Source organism: Rhineura floridana, chromosome 7 (assembly GCF_030035675.1).
Source record: "Rhineura floridana isolate rRhiFlo1 chromosome 7, rRhiFlo1.hap2, whole genome shotgun sequence".
NCBI classification, from domain to species: Eukaryota; Metazoa; Chordata; class Lepidosauria; order Squamata; family Rhineuridae; genus Rhineura; species Rhineura floridana.
Genome location: NC_084486.1, coordinates 108,101,551 through 108,120,876, shown reverse-complemented (window position 1 = coordinate 108,120,876; position 19,326 = coordinate 108,101,551). Strand labels below are relative to the sequence as shown.

Genomic DNA, 19,326 nt, shown 5'->3' with positions numbered 1-19,326 from the left:
CGGGGCCAAGGTACCTGGATTGTAGCCAGTCTGCGCCAGACATTAAGGGCTGAGTTCAAGCAATGTTCCTTTGGGGGCACAGAAAGCTCTTCGACTGTGTTGTTTGGCTTTTTTAAAGAGGATCTAGGAATAAGAGGATTATGACCCTTAGAGGAAGGAGGAATCCCAACAGAGATAGTGTGCCGCTTTAGCTGTCCAGTCACCAGCTCTAGATTCCTAGGAGCTGACATCACTAGGCAGCAGGGTGATTCCAGGTCCCGTACCTGGCACTTCGTAGCTTTGTCCTGGAAGATGGAGTGAGCAATCGTATCTCTTAGGAACGTGAGTCTGGAGATTATTTCTTCCTGAGGCTGAGATGGCAAAGATAGAAATGAATTTAGTAGTTCTTTTTCTTCCGGGACCAGGTCAATTTTCGGGTTGTGGAGTGCTTGATAGAGCATGCATTTTGGGCTATGTGCAGGGCTCATGGAGCTTTCAGTGGGCTGGGGCTTGTCTAGGCAAATAAGAGTGTTACTCCAGTTGTTACATTTAAGGGGGCATGGGATTTGGTGGAAAAGGCCTATGCGATTTTGTTTCTCGAATAACCTGGATATTAGGATTCCGGCATGATAGAATTTATCTTTTCCTTTGTACACCAATTGTACAGACACCCAGGTCTGAAACGTTATCACTGCTCGAGCATGGCAATAATCGTAAAATAAATATTCGATGTTAATAATATCATCGATGTTGCCACACGAGGGGGCAGGGTTTTTTTTGCCAATTGCAGGAAATGGGCTTTACGCTGGTCGAACGACAGCATGCCTTTAGGATTCGGAAAATTGGAGAGCACTAGCTTTTGCCGGCTTAGGGACAGTTTCCATTTCTGTTCAATTTTAGGGTTTAAAATGATTCTTGATTTAATTTGATCCTGAGACGAAGTCTCGGGTCCTGCTTCAAAGACATGTTGCCAAGGGTCTTGAATTCCGGCAGGAGTGAGCATAGAGTCAATTTTATGGTCTAGGGGAACCGGAGGAGGCTGGCAGATGTTTGTTTTCTCAGCAGGAGGGTAAGATAAAGTGGCTTCAGAGTCTGGGGCGCCTTTGTTGGTATATTCCTCTTCAGCCTGTTGGGGTGCCCTGCATTTCTGAAAGGTTTTGATTGGAGGCTGTTTTGGGTTATCTAACAGGTCAAAAAGCCTTCTGAAATTCATTCCCTTGGTATATGACGTTATTTTCGGCCTTTTCCCATTGGGTTTGATGTTTTTACTCTTTTTCTGAGTTATGGCCTTGCACTTTTCTTTCCCGGGATTTCCCTTTGCTGGCTTCTTTGATGTTCTTTCTATCATGGTTTTTATATTGGTGGTTTGGGAGGTCTGGGCGATAGTCTTTTCCCAGATATTTGGCCCCTCTTCGCGTTTATGAAATTTTGTTATGATCACCAGCAAATCATAGCATTCCGAAAGGAATTTTTTGATTGAGTCAAGTCCTGTTGCTAACAGCGCCATCGCGTTCTCCAGTTTAGATGAAGCTGATTTCTCCTGAAGTAACAGCAAAGGTTGTTTATCAAAAGGGGCAGAGGGCAGAGGGTTAGAATCCATGCTGATCTTGGTGTGTTCAGGTAGTGTTGGGCCAATGGAATTTTCTTGGATCAGTTTAGTAGTTGCTCTCGTCCCTGACTGAATGAAATGGCTGTCTGTATCTTGAGTTAATGCAGTTTTTTGTGGAACGAAATCAGAGCTTCTCCTGGTTCCAGGGGAAGTAATCCCCAGTAATGTTGCTTGGGCAAGCTCTGTAGCCAGGTCCAAACCCTGAGGGGACCTTTCTTCAGGGTAAATACCAAGACTGCACCTAGTATAGTCCGCAGACCAGTCAAGGTTAACGGGAGGAACGTTTGCTGCCCCGCCGTCCTTGCATTCGGCATTCAGGGGAGAGGCTTGTCTAACATCCCCCCTAGCTTCCACATTCGAGGAAAAGTAAGAGTGGATTTTAGTTTGTCTCTTTCCTATTTTCTTTGGGGGATCAGTTGGAGAGAATATAGGCACCCCCAATGTCTTGCTTGCTTGACGTGTGAGGACCATTTTGGTGTCCAGAATTAATTAGCAGCAGACCTAACTTTTCTTATCGTTACAGCAGCGACAGTAGAAAAGCGCCCCCAGATTAGGTTTGAAGTATATGTCGGCTTCACTGTATTACCTGGCTGCACATTTGCCGTAGCCTCAAGAGATTTACTGTCCGGGGGAGAAAGAGAGAGAGAGAGGGAAAAGAGGAATTTCCTCAGCAACTCTCTTGGCGTTTTTGTTGTTATCTCCTTCAGTGTTCTTCCAATCTCTCCCTCAATTGCTCCAGTGAAAATACAAGCTGTTGGAACTATTTTGGGATAATTTAAGTTGGCGTGTCAAGGTTAGGGCTCACCTCAATTTAGAATAGAAGGTCAGCAATGCCCAGGAGCCGTATGAAGTGCAGACGATAGCGCCTCCATCTTTTTCTTCCCTCCCTCACAGTCCAATCCACTTCCTGTGTAGCTTTGAAGAATTTGGTAACATGTGCCTCTGACTGTATGGTGAGTGGTGGCAACACCTGCAGCCAACCCAAATAACAGAAATAAGCCATGTGCTGTGCTGATCTTGGTTTAACAGGGAGGAAGCAACGATATTAAGACAGTTGATATAGTTCAGCTTGTCACTTTAAATATGTTTGATTTGATTTGCAATTTTAGTGACGTTTCCTATAGTAAATCATTTTCTTTTGCTTCTGTTCCTGTGAATATGTGAACTACAACAACACTTTGCAACACTATAAAAAAGCTCCAAAAACAATTGTGGAATAATGGCACTGACTGTTCTGCAGAATAGTTTCCAATGGACATGAGGAGTGTCTCAGTTTGCACAAGATAAAACAGTGGGAGGTGAAATATATTCTAGCAAAATTCTAGGTGTGCTCTATGTTTTTAATTGACCATGCCCACCTTTCTTTAAGTGGAGTACTTTAAGCACAGCAGGCTGAAAATATGCATCTTGGACAGGCCAAGTTTGTTTTTCCGGTTATCTTCACCATCGTATGACATCCACCAGTAAAAAGGCTTTGAAATTAATAAAAATAAATTTGACAGATTTCTAGGATGAATAATGAGAGAAATATAATGTTGTAGGTTAGATTCTCTGTAGAAACAGTAGTAACACAGAAAAGAAGCAAAGTAAGAAGAACACCAACAAGCATACAAAAATGTAACTCTCCCTCTTTGGAGATGGCATGTGTTGCCACCACTCACCATATGCTCAGAGGCACATGTTACCAAATTCTTCCAAGCTACATGGAAAGTGGATTGGACTGTAAAAGACCAACCCAAATTGTGTTTGCATTTTGACAAATTTGTAGGGCAGTACAATATCTCAGAGAGGAGGTCAGGTCTCCTGCTCCCCACATAACACACACATAGGTACGTTCTTAAACTGCAAGGTGGTTTTTTCGCCTATTAGTGAATTATACTGCTCAACTGAAAGAACTGGAGGAGTGGATATTTTGTGTGGCAGTACTGTTCAATTTTGGTAGTCAAAATAAATTCCTGGACTCAGAGTTCTTGTTAAAATCTTTGTCCCTGGTTTCAGGTTGGGGATCTGAGCATCAAGTAAAAAAAACCCCAAAGTAGATCTCCTACTTACTTTGGTCTGAAGGTACTCACCTCTGGGTAAACAACTGATGCTAACCTAGGCAGTGCTAAGTGGGCTGAGGTACATTGAAGAAGCATTATGATATCAAAATAAGTTTAAATCCAGATGAGATTTCCTAAGTTTTGGTCAAAATAACAGAGGACCTTAATAGTGGGAAATGTTGAATAGTAATCCCCTCATTCCTTTATTTTCCCCAATGGCTACGTACTATTATGTTCCCTCAATGAGGACACTCGTTATATCATATGACTGCATAGCAATTAATGAAGGAAGGTGCTTTAACCAGTTCATTCTCACTTCAGACTCTAGGTCAGCCTTTCCCAACCAGTGTGCCTCCTGATGTTGTTGGACCACAACTCCCATCTTTCCTGACCATTGGCAATGCTGGCTGAGGCTGATGGGAGTTGTGGTCCAACAACATCTGGAGGCACACTGGTTGGGAAAGGCTGCTCTAGGTCATTCTGAATTTCTGATGTTCAAGCCTGCAGGGTGACTGGTGGCGATCCCATGGTATCATCTGGGTAGTGCCTTTTCCCCATTTTAACCTCTGCTCAACTCAGGTTGTTCCTTGGTGGCCCAGGTATTGGGTAGAGCTGGGAGGGATGAAAGAGAAGTTATAGTTCTCTTTTCTTCTTCCCCCACCCCCAAAGTTGTTTCCTTTTGTATGTACCTAATTCTGTCTTTCTTTCTGAAGAGCTAAGAGGATGAACCTTAACTGATGTCAAAAATGGTTGGTTACATACCAAAAATGATAAGGCAAAGGTCTTTTGAAGGGCATCTGATATGGCTCAGTCCAGAAGCAACCAAACATAACTGAACTTGAACAAACTGTGATAATTCCTGAGCTACCCTGTTTGTATAAATGTTCAGGAAAACTGTTAGTTGGGTTTGATTAACGTTCACAAATACTCTAATTTTAGTTTATAAGCCAAACATGGACACATGCATTTTGTACCTATTTAAGCCTTGGATTTTAGACTATTCTTTGTCTAATTTGACCGTAGCTGCTTTGTCTTTTAGGGTGTAGTTGCTCTTTGTGTCTGTGTTGCCACAACAGCAAAAACCATGCCTTGTTGTTCCTTCTGTCACTTTCTTTTGTCTAGCAGTTAAAACGTTTTAAACCCATCATGTAGTCCTAGGAAATGGTTGAACCAAATAAGCTCTTGTCAACAAATTGCTTTAAAATGCTGGCATTGGGTGCCACCCAGTTTTGATTGAATGCAACTTTTCAGTCCCTTCATCCTATTTATTTTACAAAGTCTGTATATCTGTATTTTAAGAACCAGTTCTGCTGGAATGCAAGATTCTTATGATTGATACAAACCTGGCAGCAAAGGCAAAGTAATCACTGGGCAATGGAGTGAGGAGAACATCAGGCCAGTGCTTGGAAAGTTCATTTTAAAAAGGAATTAGTTCCAGTTACAGTTCACCCTGTCTTAAAAAAAGAGCTAATTCTGTTCCAGTTCTATTAACAGTTCAATTCACAATTCATTTATGGGGTCTGCAATATTTTTCCCTGATGATGATGATGATGTACTGCCCTCAAGTCGATCCCGACTTATGGCGACCCTGTGATAGGGTTTTCAGGGTAAGCGGTATTCAGAGGGGGTTTACCATTGCCTTCCTCTGAGGCTGAGAGGCAGTGAAGTGACTGGCTCAAGGTCACCCAGTGAGCTTCATGGCTGTGAGGGGATTCGAACCCTGGTCTCCCAGGTCGCAGTCTAGCCCCTTAACCACTACACCACACTGGCCTAGCCTTCAGAATTTTGCATGCTGCTGTGCTAAAGTGTAAAATATACTTAAGAAGACAAAGAGAACTTCAAAACATACACATTATGTCATGTGAGCAACTGTTTTATTTTTCCCAACACTTATGATCTGTAAACTTGAACAGCAGCATCACTCTTCAGGTAGGCAAAAATGGCAAATGCAGTGGCCACAAAGACAGAGTTAAATGGGATGTAACCCCTATATATAAGAATCATTGCATTAAAATTAAAATTGAATTAAAAATAACCCAGAGTTCCACTGGAAAGGAACTCAGTTCACATTCAGCTCACCTAGAAATTAGAGGAACTACTTTCAAGTGTAATTGAGAAATGTTTGAATTAAGGTAGTGAAGTGGTTAATCTGAATTGGTTCGTTCCAAGCACTGCATCAGGCCACACATACTTGGCCATGAAGCTCGTTCCATGACTTTGGACCCCTCACTATCTCTGTGCCTAACCTCACTGAATTGTTGTGAGGATCAAATGGGGTGGTTGGGAGAGGAAAGCTACATATCCCACGCTGAGGTCTTGGAGGAAGGCTGGGATATAAATAAAAACAAGTCTCTGTCAGGAGCATAGGAAATTGTCTTGTACTGTCTGAGTCAGATCAGATATTTTGAACTACAACGCCCCTCAGCCCCAGTCAGCATTGCTTGAGCTGATGGGAGTTGTAATCCAAACATTATGAGGGCAAAGACTGATCTGGCTCATTATTGCCCGTACTGACTGGTAGCAGATGCTGGGGACTGAACTTAGGACTTTCTGCATGCAAAGCATGTGCTCAGCCATTGAGGTAGGACCAACCAATATTTCTGATACCACATTTGCAAATTTCACACCATATTGTGTGAGAAGACAGAGCATGAACTGTGATATATCAAGTGCTTAGCTCTATGTGCTTGGCCTCTATAATTTGGTAGGGGAGAGGGGTGGGAGAGGACAGAGCTTGCCTAAGAGATATCACTGTGAACTCTCTGAGTGGCTCTAGGCAAGCTTTGTCCTCTCCATATGAGCTAGAGGAGATAATGCTGGCCTTCTTCATAGGTTATTATGTTAAATAGTGCACAGATAATAGGTTGGTGGTTTGGCATTAAACCTAAAGCCTTTGGTATGCTTTTCATTGTTGCATAGAGCCTGAGTTGGAAAAGGAACCTATTTTTGTGGGTACATTGTATTGATAATACATTTTTTTGCTGCTGAAGTCTTTGTTGCTGTTTTATTGGGTCTGTTTGAATCATAGAATAGTAGTTGGGTGGGGCCTATATGGCCATCGAGCCCCTTCCGTGCTAATTGGTATAGAATGATAAGAATTTATAGCTTATTGTATGGTTTTTATTGCAATGTAAATCACTTAAGGAGTCTTTTTTATGCAGGAACAACGAATAAATTGAATAAATAATAATATTAAAAACAGTAGTATATAAAGTAGCTTTTAAAAAAGAGATGGAGGGAGAGAGAATCCTTTTGCATGAAGCAGCTACTTTTCCCATTAATTTTGCATTACTAGATGATATTTAGATTTATCAGTTAAAACTTTCTTAGTTGCTGTAGAGTTAAGCTAGAGATTCTGATAAAAATGTGTGTTCAATCATAATATGAGGAAGAAGGAAAGTTTGGGTTTGAATTTTTTATGCCTCTCTTTAGTATAAGTAAGCCTGTGTGTGTTGACTGGGGGAGAGGGGAGAAAGAGAAAAGCATTCTCTGTAGTTTTTTCTGTGAGGAAATTGACCAAAAAAGTATGAATGGCTGCACTTGGACATAGCACTAAACCATAGTTTAGCATAATGAGAACAAGCCTCCCCATTCGCACTGGATCATGCACTCACTCACTCCCCTCTCCTCTCCTATAGCCCAGAGGACTAGGTTGGAAGTTTCTGCTTTTGTTTTAGATTAACCACATTTTAGTATGCTGTCTAGACCCTTAACTCTGGTTAATTTGAACTATGGTTAGTGGAAACAAACCAGCTTCATAACCCATGCTTCCAAGTTGGCTTGTTTCAGTTGACCATAGTTAAGAATTTCTGGATTCAGACAATGCTGCAAGTTGTGTTAAATAAAAAATGAAAGCGAAAACTTCTGAACTTCTTATGACTGTGCTGGAAGAAGAGGGTAAATGGTGGAATTATGATAAGGTTTGCTCTCAGGCTGTGCTGTGGTTTAGTCTCGGTGTAAACCTAAATTCTCTTGAAACTGTTATCTGGTACCTCGTAAAGTCATGGCCATTAAGTAACGGGGCAGACTTTAGCTCAAATGCTGTTTCATTAAATGGAAATTTTTTTGGTCTTTGCCTAATATTACCCACAGTTGCTTTGTTTACTCCAGATACACTTTATACTGCTCTTCAGCCGACAAGGGAAAGTAAGACTTCAGAAATGGTTTATTACACTGCCTGAAAAAGAGAAGAAAAAGATCACCCGAGAAATTGTGCAGATTATTCTGGCTCGCAACCAAAAAACGAGTAGTTTTGTTGACTGGAAAGACCTCAAGCTTGTTTACAAAAGGTGTGAGTAGTTTTACAAGTCAGGTGTTTACACAAGTCATGTCACTTCCAATAGGATTTGAGGAGAGCAGCAACAGTAACAACAAAGATACCCCCCAACCAACCAACCCCCCACAAAATCCTGTTAATGATTGATTATAAAATCAAACCAGTTTATCCACCTTGGCTGGATGAACAGACACACAAGAGGAACTCAGTTCCATTCAAAAATGTCTGAATTGCTTACCACTGAAAGAAAGAAAAAATATATAAGGCAGCAGGCAGTATGTCCAGTGAATCCTTCTTATTTAAAAGCGACCTATGATAAGAAACACTACATGTTTATTAAACCAAAGTGTTAAGGTTTTACATTGGGGATGGGGATATTTTTCAGCCATGGGCCCTTCTCACTTCTAGACAACCTTCCAGGGGCAATGTGCCAATGGGTGGGGCCAAAGCAGAGCTTGGAAAAGTTACTTTTTTGAACTACAGCTCCCATCAGCCCCAGCTAGCATGGCCACTGGATTGGGCTGATGGGAGTTGTAGTTCAAAAAAGTAACTTTTCCAAGCTCTGGGCCAAAGGCAAAAGTAGGTGGAGCAATAAATGTAAATTTTACTTTTCTTCAGTTGTTTAGTTTCTATGCACACTCTCACACACCCCTACTCTCCATCCAGGCAAGCAAAAGGTGTTATCAGAATTCATGGTTACATTCCAGCCAGTGAAAAACATCCAAGGAGCAAGCAAAGCAGGACTAATGTGGGAGTGACCTGAGAGGGTGTGTGGCCTGGAAAGAGTCCAGAGGGCTAGATAGACAGGTCTGGAGGGCCACATGCCCCTTCCTGAGCCCGTGGTTCCCCACCCCTGCTTTACATCATTTAACTGGAATTAGCATTTGAAATAAGGAATGAACATGGCAGTGGAGTCAGGTGGCTCTGATGGCAGTAGGGCAGTGAATCAGCACCTTGGATAGATCCTTGAAGACATCAGAGCCACCAGTCGCCACTAGAACATGGAGAGCACCTTTTGGAAAAAATAAAATGTGCTGAAGTGTCTTTTTAAATGAATTGGAATCAAAAGTTGCCATTAAGTGTTGGGATCCCAATGATTTCCATGGGATGTCAGTGCACTGATCTTTCTCTAGATTGTTAAATTGGGTATTTCCGAATCCTAGAGACTTTCCCAATTTTAAGAGAAAGTACAGAAATATTCAACATCCTAAAGCCATCTTTCTGAAGATTATGGCTGAAACAATGTTAAGAAGGCATTTTTTCTCAAAGGCCAGGTACAGATTCATAGTTCAACAAAACTGTGAAGATGATATAATAAAGCCATTGTTGCTTGTGGATACACAACATGTTGATCCCCCCACCCCAACACACTATTAAGGCCAAACCAACACATTACGGTGAACACACATTTTGCCCTTGTGTGCCTGTTTTTTCCTTTTTTAAAATAGCAGTTGAAGGTCAGAAGCAGGGTGCTTCAGAACGCCGGTTGCTGGAAACTGCAGGAGGGGCAAGTGTTTTTGTGCCCAGATCCTGCCAGAGGGTTTGCTGGAGGCATCTGGTTGGCCACTGTGAGAACGGACTGCTGGGCTGATCTTGTATCCTTACGGTTTGTTGGGATGGGGGTGGAGACTGAGGAAGCTGCTGTTTTCGCTTTTGGTCTGAATAGCAGCTTGGGAAGGGAGTGGAATTTTCTTAGGAGCGTTGTGCAAAAGAAAAGGGTTAAACCCTCTCATCCCACACACTGCGGACCTGACCGTAACGCCCCCTCCCCAAGATGTTATTTAAAGGGGGGGGGAACCAGAGCTGCAAAGGAAATGACACATCAGTAAGGAGCACTACAAAAATGTGTAAAGCCTCTGTGACCATATTCCTTAATGCAGGGGTGGAGAACTTCAAGCCCTGGGTCAAAATTCAGCCCTCCAGGCTTCTCTATACAGCCCTAAGGACTCTGCCAAGGCCACACCCCTTTCTGGGCTACAGCCCTCCCTGGTGTTCAGTGGTTTTACTGGAATGTGCCCTTGAAGTGTGATAACCCTTGCTTGCCTGGATGGAGGTGTGTCTCTGGCCATCAAGGCAGTTTTTAAGCAATAGTTGTGTGACCCAAACAGATACCCAGTCCTAGCTTTTGGACACCCCGTGGACACAAATGAAATGGAAATGGACTCCCTTCAAGTCAATCCCGACTTATGGCGACCCAATGAATAGGGTTTTCATGGTAAGCGGTATTCAGAGGGGGTTTACCATTGCCTTCCTCTGAGGCTGAGAGGCAGTGACTGGCCCAAGGTCACCCAGTGAGCTTCATGGCTGTGTGGGGATTTGAACCGTGGTCTCCCAGGTCGTAGTCCAGCACCTTAGCCACTACACCACACAAATAGACAGATAAATTTTAAGAAATGAACCAAGAACAGAAATTCAGTTTAAGTGAAATTGAATAGAAACAATAGAACATAAGGGCACATTACACAATCATTCTTAGGATTCTTACAAACTACCAGTCTTTCTGAAAAACCTCTTAACGAAATCTTTCTCCCTGCACACTGTGATGTCTGGTTCTCTGTATCTTCATTCCCCTTCCCCCGATAATTCAGACTAGTAAGAATTTTGCTATGCCAGTAACTTCTGTAAATGCATTTGCAAGGCTGTATTCAATCCCTGATTTTTGTTTGTTTGTTAGAACCATGTTTGTCCCAGTCCACATCTCAGGGCTTACACCATGGTAGAGAGGCTTCCACATGCAAGCCATTTGAATGGGGAAAAAAATTCCTTAAAAAATGCCCTACTGGTCATACCCACTTTTGCCACACCCACCATTGGTATGTGGCCCTGGAAAGGTTGCCCATGAGGGAGTGTTACCTTTGGACTGACAAGGGCCCCCTATCCCTGCTGCAATGGGATAGAAAATACATCAGTGCTTGTACCAATGGGGAAATGCAATGCTCTCAGCTGCTGTTGTTAGTATCCAACCGTAAAGTTCCGTAAAGAATGTGTGTGTGTGTGCGTGAGGGGGGTCATGAGGTTTTGTGGGCTAGTCCCACCCCATTATCTGTGTGTGTGCTGGCCATGCCCCCCTGCTAGGAATGGAAAGATCTGCCAATTTCAGTTCTCTCAGTTTCTCATTTTTCCAATCTTCAATTCAGTTCTCCACATTTCTGCAATAATTTGAGATTTTTTTTTTAAAAAATCCTCATGAAAATTCTCCAGCATTTCAGTGTGAATTTCTCCTAATAAACTTATTTTTGTAGGCTATTTTGACTAACGTACACATTTTTGCAAACAATTTTTTGTCATCTAATGCATTTTTGCATTTTCCCCCACTCATATATTCATTTTTATGCACACTTTCCCCTAATATATGTGTTTTTGTAAGCATTCTTTGGTTGATGAACTACACTGCAAAATTTGGATAAGTTTAGGATGGCTGTGTTTTGGAAAGTGCAAATTTGATACATTTGGCTGGAAATGCAAACTAAATCGAACTTCTCCCCCATCCCTGCCCCTTCCATTTGTGCACTTTGCTTGCGTGTGAGGAGTCCATGCAAGTATACTAATATATGTGTGTAGAGCTCCTGCACATGAGGGAGACCAAGATTAGACCAGGGTCCTCTCATACAAAACCCCATCATGCATACTGGCTGAACACATGGATAACAGGTGGGTGTGGCTGCTGCGTGTGTCAGCCTGTGCAGCTCCACACATACACCCTTACATGTTCTTTCAGTCAAAGTACATGGAGGGGTGGAGTCATCTCAATTGACATATAGTTACCTTAAAAAAAAAAAAGAGGTATGCTACCTGTCCTGAGTGAACGCATGATAAGAATGAACACAATTAGAACAGAATGGAACACAGAGCTGTGTGACAGATTTGTGCAATAAAACATAAACTGTTATTTCTGATTCCATGATCGTTTCTGGTTATTGCACTAAACTCTATGTTCTGTCCACCTCTGCATATCTGAAATTATGTTCATCCTGTCGTTTAAATTAGCGTTGATAAGGAAGTCAAGTGGATTTATGTGGAAGCCTTAATTAACCAAGGGCTATTCTCCTTGCTTTTGAAGCAAATTAACCCATTATATTTAAATCAACTGAAGAGAGAAATATTTTGGGATAACTGATCACATAATAAAGCTCTACTGTGACCAGCCTTTATATTAATCCTAACAGTTTCAAGATTTTTCACTTTTAAATTTCAGGTATGCTAGTTTATATTTCTGCTGTGCAATAGAAGACCAAGATAATGAACTCTTGACCCTAGAGATTGTCCATCGTTATGTAGAGCTGTTGGACAGATATTTTGGAAATGTAAGTTTTGTTGGCTTTCCCCCCAAATACCTTCATCTGTTGCTTTCCGTGTTTGTCCAGAATGCATTGTAGTTTCTTCGGCCCATGGAACTGATTTACGCTGTGAGGGTGGGGTGTTTTTATTTAGTTATTTTTTGGATAACCGGTTTGGGCCAAGCAGTTCCCCATTTTCTGCAAAAAAAACCCACCAAACTATTTCAACTGAAAAAGTTCTCTGAAAAATCTTTCGTGTGGAGAAAAAAAGTATGACCCTCTGCATGTGTGGCTGAGGGGCCTGTAGACATGGTGTTGCCACTACTCCAGGAAATGGCTACCATTGGGGTGGCTAATCCACAGCCCTGGAGCCTGATCCATCTCCCCCAAGCACATTTATCTCCCCCTCTGAAGCCCCAGTGATATTTGTGGTGGCAGCATAAATGAATAAATGAAGTAGATGTGGTATTGGGGTGGGCAGACAACTGTCTCTGCCTGCTCCATTGCCCGGATGTGGATGCAGATAACTGCTCCCTCCCCATTAGGTCAATCATTTGATGAGCAGAGGGGGACAGTTTGTATTCCCATCAGCTGAGGAAGGGGTTATTGTCCACTCCCCCCTGATCAAACAGGGGGCAATTTGTATCCCCGTCACAGTGCTGAGCTAATCAGTTTAAACCTACCCTGCAGCCCAGCACTCTGCCAAGGATGGAAATCATCCTCTTCTCAGTTATCAGATCAGTCACTTGAAAATGGGGAGGAATCGATAACCCCCTCTTCTGCTGAACTGCATAGAATCAGTTGAGGAGGGTGTGTTGTGTGTCTTGTGAGATGACCACTGGCATGTCCCCTTGCCACCCTGGAGGGTTGGCCAAGGGGGAATGTGGCCCTTGGGCAAAAGAGGTTAACTGCTCCGGTATTAAATCCTTTTCCCCCAGGACATTTTCCTGATCTAAATTGTCCCTTCCCTGAAGCGGGCATTGTTTTCTGTTAGTAGGGGAAAACATGTAGCTAACCTGAGCTTCAGCCCTGATGAGATGGATGTACTCTTGATGGTATGTCTTGGTGGTATTCCCTTTGTTTAGGGAAGCGGTATTCAACCTGTTTTGGGTGGAGTTGCCCTTCCTCCTTCCACCAAGGAGGGATGGGAAACCTCTGGTCCCCTAGAGGTTGCTGGACTGCAACTCCCATGTTCTCTGGACCATCAACTATGATGGCTGAGTCTGATGGGAGTTCGAGTCCTACAACATCTGGAGGGCCACAAATTTCCCTTGCCTGCCCTAATTCATCAAGTGTGAAGTTTGAGCATCTTCATATATCCAGCCTTGTCACTGGAGGTCCAGGTAGCATCAGTGGCACAGAGCACCTTTCACAAGCTGCAGCTGGTGTTCCAGCTGCTACTCCTCCTGGACATGCTTTGGTAATTTCCAGATTAGACTACTGCAATGTTTTGTGTGTAGAGCTGCCTTTTAGCTTTTGTGATATTCTGTAATTTCATTGTGTTTTCATATTGTAACTCACTTTTTTGTTATTGTGAAGGATGGGACATAAATATACACAATAAAGAAACAAATTGTCATTTTGTGGACTGTTTATTTTTCATAGCAAGAGAGCCCATTAGCAGCTAGGGAACACCCCACACCAATTTTTGAGTACTGCAGAGCCTCTTCCAGGGCTGTTTATCCTTTTTCCAGCATTGCCAGCCGGGAAGCTGATTCTTTTTGCCCCTCTGGGCAAAAGCATCTATAAAAGTGAGGGCAGGCGGAGAGAGCAAAAAAGTGGTGACCATAAACGGAGACGAACTTTGCCCCATCACAGGTTTATGCTGAGACATCTGCCTTTTTAAGAGGGCCTGGGTGAGGCTGTTTTTAATATGGAGGAAGAAGTGATGCAGCAGAAACACTCTAACTTAGAAATCATCAAGGGAAAAATACAGAAAAAATGGTATTGCACTTCAATAATAATAATAAATATCAATATTAATAATAATAAGGCACAGATGTAATTCTGGTTTTGGTGAACCTAGGACCTTCTGTATTCAAAGCAGATGTTCCATACTGAGCTGCTACGCCAGAGGGCAGGACAAGGTCTAAAGGGTTTAACTTGCATGAGAGCAGATTTGGGTTCAACCTTAGGAGAAACTTCTCCCCCTCTCTGTCCTTTAAACTACCTTGTCAACAGTGGCCGCTGGTGGCTCCATGTCAGTGGGGCAGTGGAATCTGCTCTGACTTTTAGTCTGAACTTTCAAGGAGCTGTATATCCCAAACCTCTGCTACTAAAATGTACAGCACAACATTGTGGGGAAAGATTTGAATTTATATAAGCAAGTTAGATTTATATATGAATTGGAGTGAGATGGCATCTAAAAACTCTTATAAGTGTAGCTTTTTGTATTCAGGCACAGTTTGAGCATAATGGGGCTTTTGACCCAATTTTACTCTAGCACATTGGCTTAAGTTTAGTTTGTAAATCATCTTCCCATGATAATTAAGAGAAACTTCTTGATAGTAAAGCAGTTTGACAGTAAACCCAACTACTTAGAGGGGTGATTAGCCTCCTCTTGCTGGAGGTCTTCAAGGAGAGGCTGGTGGTTAGCAACTGCTGGGGATGCTATAGCTCTGAATTTCCTGCATTGAACTAGATGGCCTGCAAGACACCCTCCAATGCTGTAGTTCTATGATTCTTCTATACTTTGGCTGTGTACGCACCATACATTTGAAGAACATTCAAAGCACCCCCCAAGGAATCCTGGGAACTGTAGTGCTGGGAATTATAGCTCTGTGTGGGTTAAACTATCACTCCCATGATTCTTTGGGGGGATGTGCTTTAAATGGTGTGTACGCGTATATGGTGTGTACGCAGCCTCTGTCATAAAATGTAAATCCTGTGACTCAAAGGTTGAAGATAATTCAGTACAAGTGTGTGCAACTGAAAAATTAACTGAATAGGTAAGGAAGCAAAATGATATTGGGATGACACTTAACCTTAAAAATATTCTCATGTTGAAACCTCGCTAATGCTTTCAGTTTTGTGTTTCCCTTGTTTGCTGCCTGCCACAAGGGTGCACACATAGAACAGTTTTTTGACGGGTCTGTGCACATAATCGTACTCAATGCTATAATATTGTGCCTGAATATTTCTTTCTATAATCCTTACCAGGTGTGTGAACTGGATATTATTTTCAATTTTGAAAAGGCATACTTTATTCTTGATGAGTTTCTGATGGGAGGGGAAATTCAAGAAACTTCAAAAAAAGCTGCAGTGAAAGCCATAGAAGATGCTGATATGTTACAAGAGGTAAGGCTGGGGAGAGGAGAGAAGCTAAATCAAGATCTCTCTCTCTCTCTTTTTACTTTTGATATCCAGTTTGGTTCAGAGTTTATTGTTTGGGACATAGGTCACAACAAAATGAAGAATACAAAAGCCAGGTGCATAAAATAAAAAGACAAGTAAGGCAAAACACAAAAATGTAAAAAGCTGTTTAAAAACAAAATAAAAAACAAACATTAAATATCCTTAAAACCTCTTTCTTCAACATGGTTGCCTCTAGGCGTTGGACTCTCCATCTCCCATTTGTCCCAGCCAGCATGAGCAACAATCCGGGACAATGGCAGTTGTAGTCCAGCAACATCTGGAGGACATGAGGTTGATCATAGATTCAAAGAATAGTAGAATTGGAAGGGGTCTATAAGGTCATCGAGTCTACTCCCCTGCTCAGTGCAGAAATCCAGCTTAAAGCATACAGGTTGCTGTCCAGTTTGATGAAAAGAGCTTTAAACAATCTACACTGTGAATATTCATATCTTGATTTTTCTGGTGCAGGTACAAATGAAGCCACCTTTTCTATAATGTGCCTTCATTTATTTCCTAATAAGTGTTCTGCTGATTAAATTAAAAGCCAAAGAACATTGGGAGGTTGATATAATACATGTTTTATAGCCCATTCGTATGCGTGTTTATTGAAAAGTCCCATGGAGTTCAATGGGCTTACTCCTAAGTAAGTGTCTTTAGGCTTGCAGATGTAATTAGCAGCTTAACTATTGTAAATTATAAATAGCCAACTGGTGGGCAAAAGGATGACAGTTGCTGTGTGATTTCCTGTCACATCAGCTTTTGGCATTCTCTGAAACTTGGCTTGAACTATTCAGAAGAAGTGTTACATATTGTTGTTGGGGTGTGTGTTAAAGGAGTAACAATCAGTTACTCATGCTGTTTACTGAATGCTTGATGGAATGTTCAGGTCAGCCTTTTTAGTGTCTAAAAAGTGCTTGGTTACCTTTGCTGATTTATTTTGTGCAACAAAGTGAAAGCATAAATGATCTGCCTGAAAGCTTTAAAACCATCTAAGCTGTACCTGGCAACCTTCATTTTTGTCCAATAACAGATCTTGCAGTAACTCCTGTTTGAAAGAGAATAGGTCCTTTTATACAGAAGCCTGTAGGCATGTTGTTCCCTCTTTTAAACTGTAAAGTATTGTGGACATAAACTGAAAGTGGCATGAACAAATAAACACAGAGTGGCGTGTTTTGTTCCTGGTGCCCTAACTCAAGCTGGTTATGGACAATAAGCCAATAGTTCACTTATGGGCCATAGAGTGAATATCACTAGATTAAGCCCTCTCCCAAACCAGCTCTAGACAGCTGTGCTAATCACAACTGCTAGCAATGAAAATGGGCAGTTAGATATAAAGAGCACCATCCAAAAAATATTTTGTATGCTTAAGGACCACTAACCCTGATGGCTACGTTCTACCTCCACTGTTGGAGGCAGTACGCTTCTGAATCCCAGTTGAAAGAAACCGCAGGAAGGGAGGGTGCTGTTGTGCTCAGATCCTTCTTTGGGGTTTCTTATTGGCACCTTATTGATCACTATGAGAACAGAATGCTGGTCTAGATAGGCCACTGGCCTGAACCAGCAGGCTTTTCTTACATTCATACAATGTAGTTCTTGTCCATAGGAGTGCCTAGCTTTCCCAGATATGTGCTTTTGTAGACAAAAGTAAATAGGGATCTAAAGGGGTGTTCTTGGATCTGGCTGGCAGCAATTTCTTTGATTGGGGTATCTTTATGCCCCCAGACATGTTCACAGGAGCTGATGCCAGCCATATCCATGACTCCCTGGATTGCACTTCACATTTATCCCTAAGAGCATGTATCCAAGGAAGATAAGGATGTCTCATGGGAAAAAGTCTATTGTGTGATTTAGCACTAAGTCTAATGGGAAATCAATGTATGCTTAGCACATTGGATAGTAAAATTGGTCTCAGTGGGACTCAAATATACTTTAGGTTCTTTTGTTGTTTGAAAAAATGACTGAGGACTTCAATAGAAGCAGCTGAAAAACTGGAACTGGGTTAGACTCTTATAAAGGGAGTGATCAGCTCTTAACTGTGGACCAAATGCACCCCTCTGTTGTATCTAGTCACTAGTTAATATTTTAAGAAATTCAGCTTTTCAGGGTTTTTTAAAATAATTTGTTCGCCTTCACAGTTGCAGACATAAATACAAAAACATGAAGGCAGTTGGTTTGAAAAGTACTGAATACAGACGAGAAATTAAAAAAAACACCCACCACCCCAAGTTCGTAATCCCTCCTTAGATCTCATGATATACTAGAGATCTTGGAAGGATAGCCCACCAGGCTGGAAAACGAAGCTGGAATTAATCTATTTCTGCACGCATTCATGCAAATTCTGTCAATCAGTGCCTATTAGCTTTGTAAATTAGCTGCAGTGCTCTATTTTCATCATTTTCAAAGCACCACTTGGTACTATACCAACTGCCTTGCTATCACATTAGAGTCTACGTGTAGTTTGTAATACCTGGGTTAATTATTCTTTGTCCTTTTTTGCAGACAATGGAAGAATACATGAGCAAGCCTGCCTTCTAACTAGAACCTCCATAAACAGAAAAAGATGCTGCATACCAATGGTATAAGTAAAAATCTGACTGGTCCTAGGGCCCAGATTTTATTTAAGTAGTGAACCCCTTCCACCTCCAAACAAAACCAGTCTCTTGAAGGGATATGTCTATGCAACAGTCAAGATGAAAGCCAGCCACAATAGTAAATACATAACAACATACATGTATTACACTTTATATGAGTTTTTAATGGTTAACTTTTTTGGCTGTCTAGAATGAATGTTTGTTTTTAAGGCAACTCTTAACTACCAATGTTTTCATTCTAAGGAACTGGTACTAGAAAACTTGAAGGATATATTTATATGACTTTGGGTCAGTTTTTGACCAATTCAGTATACTTTTGTAAACAAAAAACGATGACCACCAAAAACATTTATTTTGAATGTGATCATTTTTCTGGATTAATAATAACAATTTTGCAAAAACTTCTAAGTACTGATGGATTCTGATTTTTAGATTGCTCTGAAGTCAGGCTTGTACTCCCAAGAACACAGACTAAATTGATTTGTAAATTTGGTTATTTATAACAATAATGTTAATATGTTACATCCCCTTCCCTCCCATTTTTTTTCACAAGTGAGAATAAACTAATGGGGGATCTATGTAATGGGCTATATCCAACATGGTCATCCTGTTAGCACAAGGATTTCTGCTTGTGCAATAGAACTTTCCTTCCTTCTCCTCCCCTGTGACCTTTTCCCCAACCCTCCAGAGCAGATGAGGGGAAGTGCAAGTAGAGGAGAAGGAGAGGAAGGTTACAGAATGGCAGTGACAAGAGGCTGTCCCTGGGATATTGATCAATTGCCTGGGTCAGTGGCAGCTCCAGGATTTTGTGGAAGGGCCTTGGTCAAAACTCTCCCTCCCTCCTCCCAGTCCACATCACCTCCTCGAACATGAGTGAGGAGGCTCAGGGATCAAATGTAGTCCTCAGGACTCATGCCAGCCCTGCTTTTCACCTGACTTGAGTGGTTTGGCTAGCTGGAATGTGTCCTTGACTCTGATAATGCTCCCTGCTTGCCTGGATGGAGAATAGAGAGGGATGTGTGAGTGTGTAGAACAGCCTTTCCCAACCAGTGTGCCTCCAGATGTTGTTGGACCACAATTCCCATCTTTCCTCACCATTGGCAATGCTGGCTGAGGCTGATGGAGTTGTGGTCCAACAACATCTGGAGGCACACTGGCGTAGAAGCTAGCCTACTGTGCACAGGTAGCATACACATTC

The 19,326-nt window shown here is 42.0% G+C and overlaps 1 protein-coding gene across 2 annotated transcripts in view; it reads left to right on the top strand.

Annotated features, from left to right (window-relative positions):
- Nucleotides 1-18,536, top strand: part of AP1S3 (adaptor related protein complex 1 subunit sigma 3) — a 34,022-nt gene extending 15,486 nt beyond the window's left edge. The window contains exons 1-5 of one of the 2 annotated variants that reach the window (XM_061634446.1): nt 6,130-6,211; nt 7,741-7,919; nt 12,102-12,210; nt 15,343-15,480; nt 18,037-18,536. In XM_061634446.1, coding sequence (XP_061490430.1) covers nt 6,155-6,211; nt 7,741-7,919; nt 12,102-12,210; nt 15,343-15,480; nt 18,037-18,072 — 519 coding nt within the window. In that variant the 5' untranslated portion in view covers nt 6,130-6,154 and the 3' untranslated portion in view covers nt 18,073-18,536. Of the gene's footprint in view, nt 1-6,129; nt 6,212-7,740; nt 7,920-12,101; nt 12,211-15,342; nt 15,481-18,036 lie in introns of those variants that run through there. The other variant, XM_061634447.1, reaches the window with a different exon arrangement.
- Nucleotides 18,537-19,326: the final 790 nt, after the last annotated feature.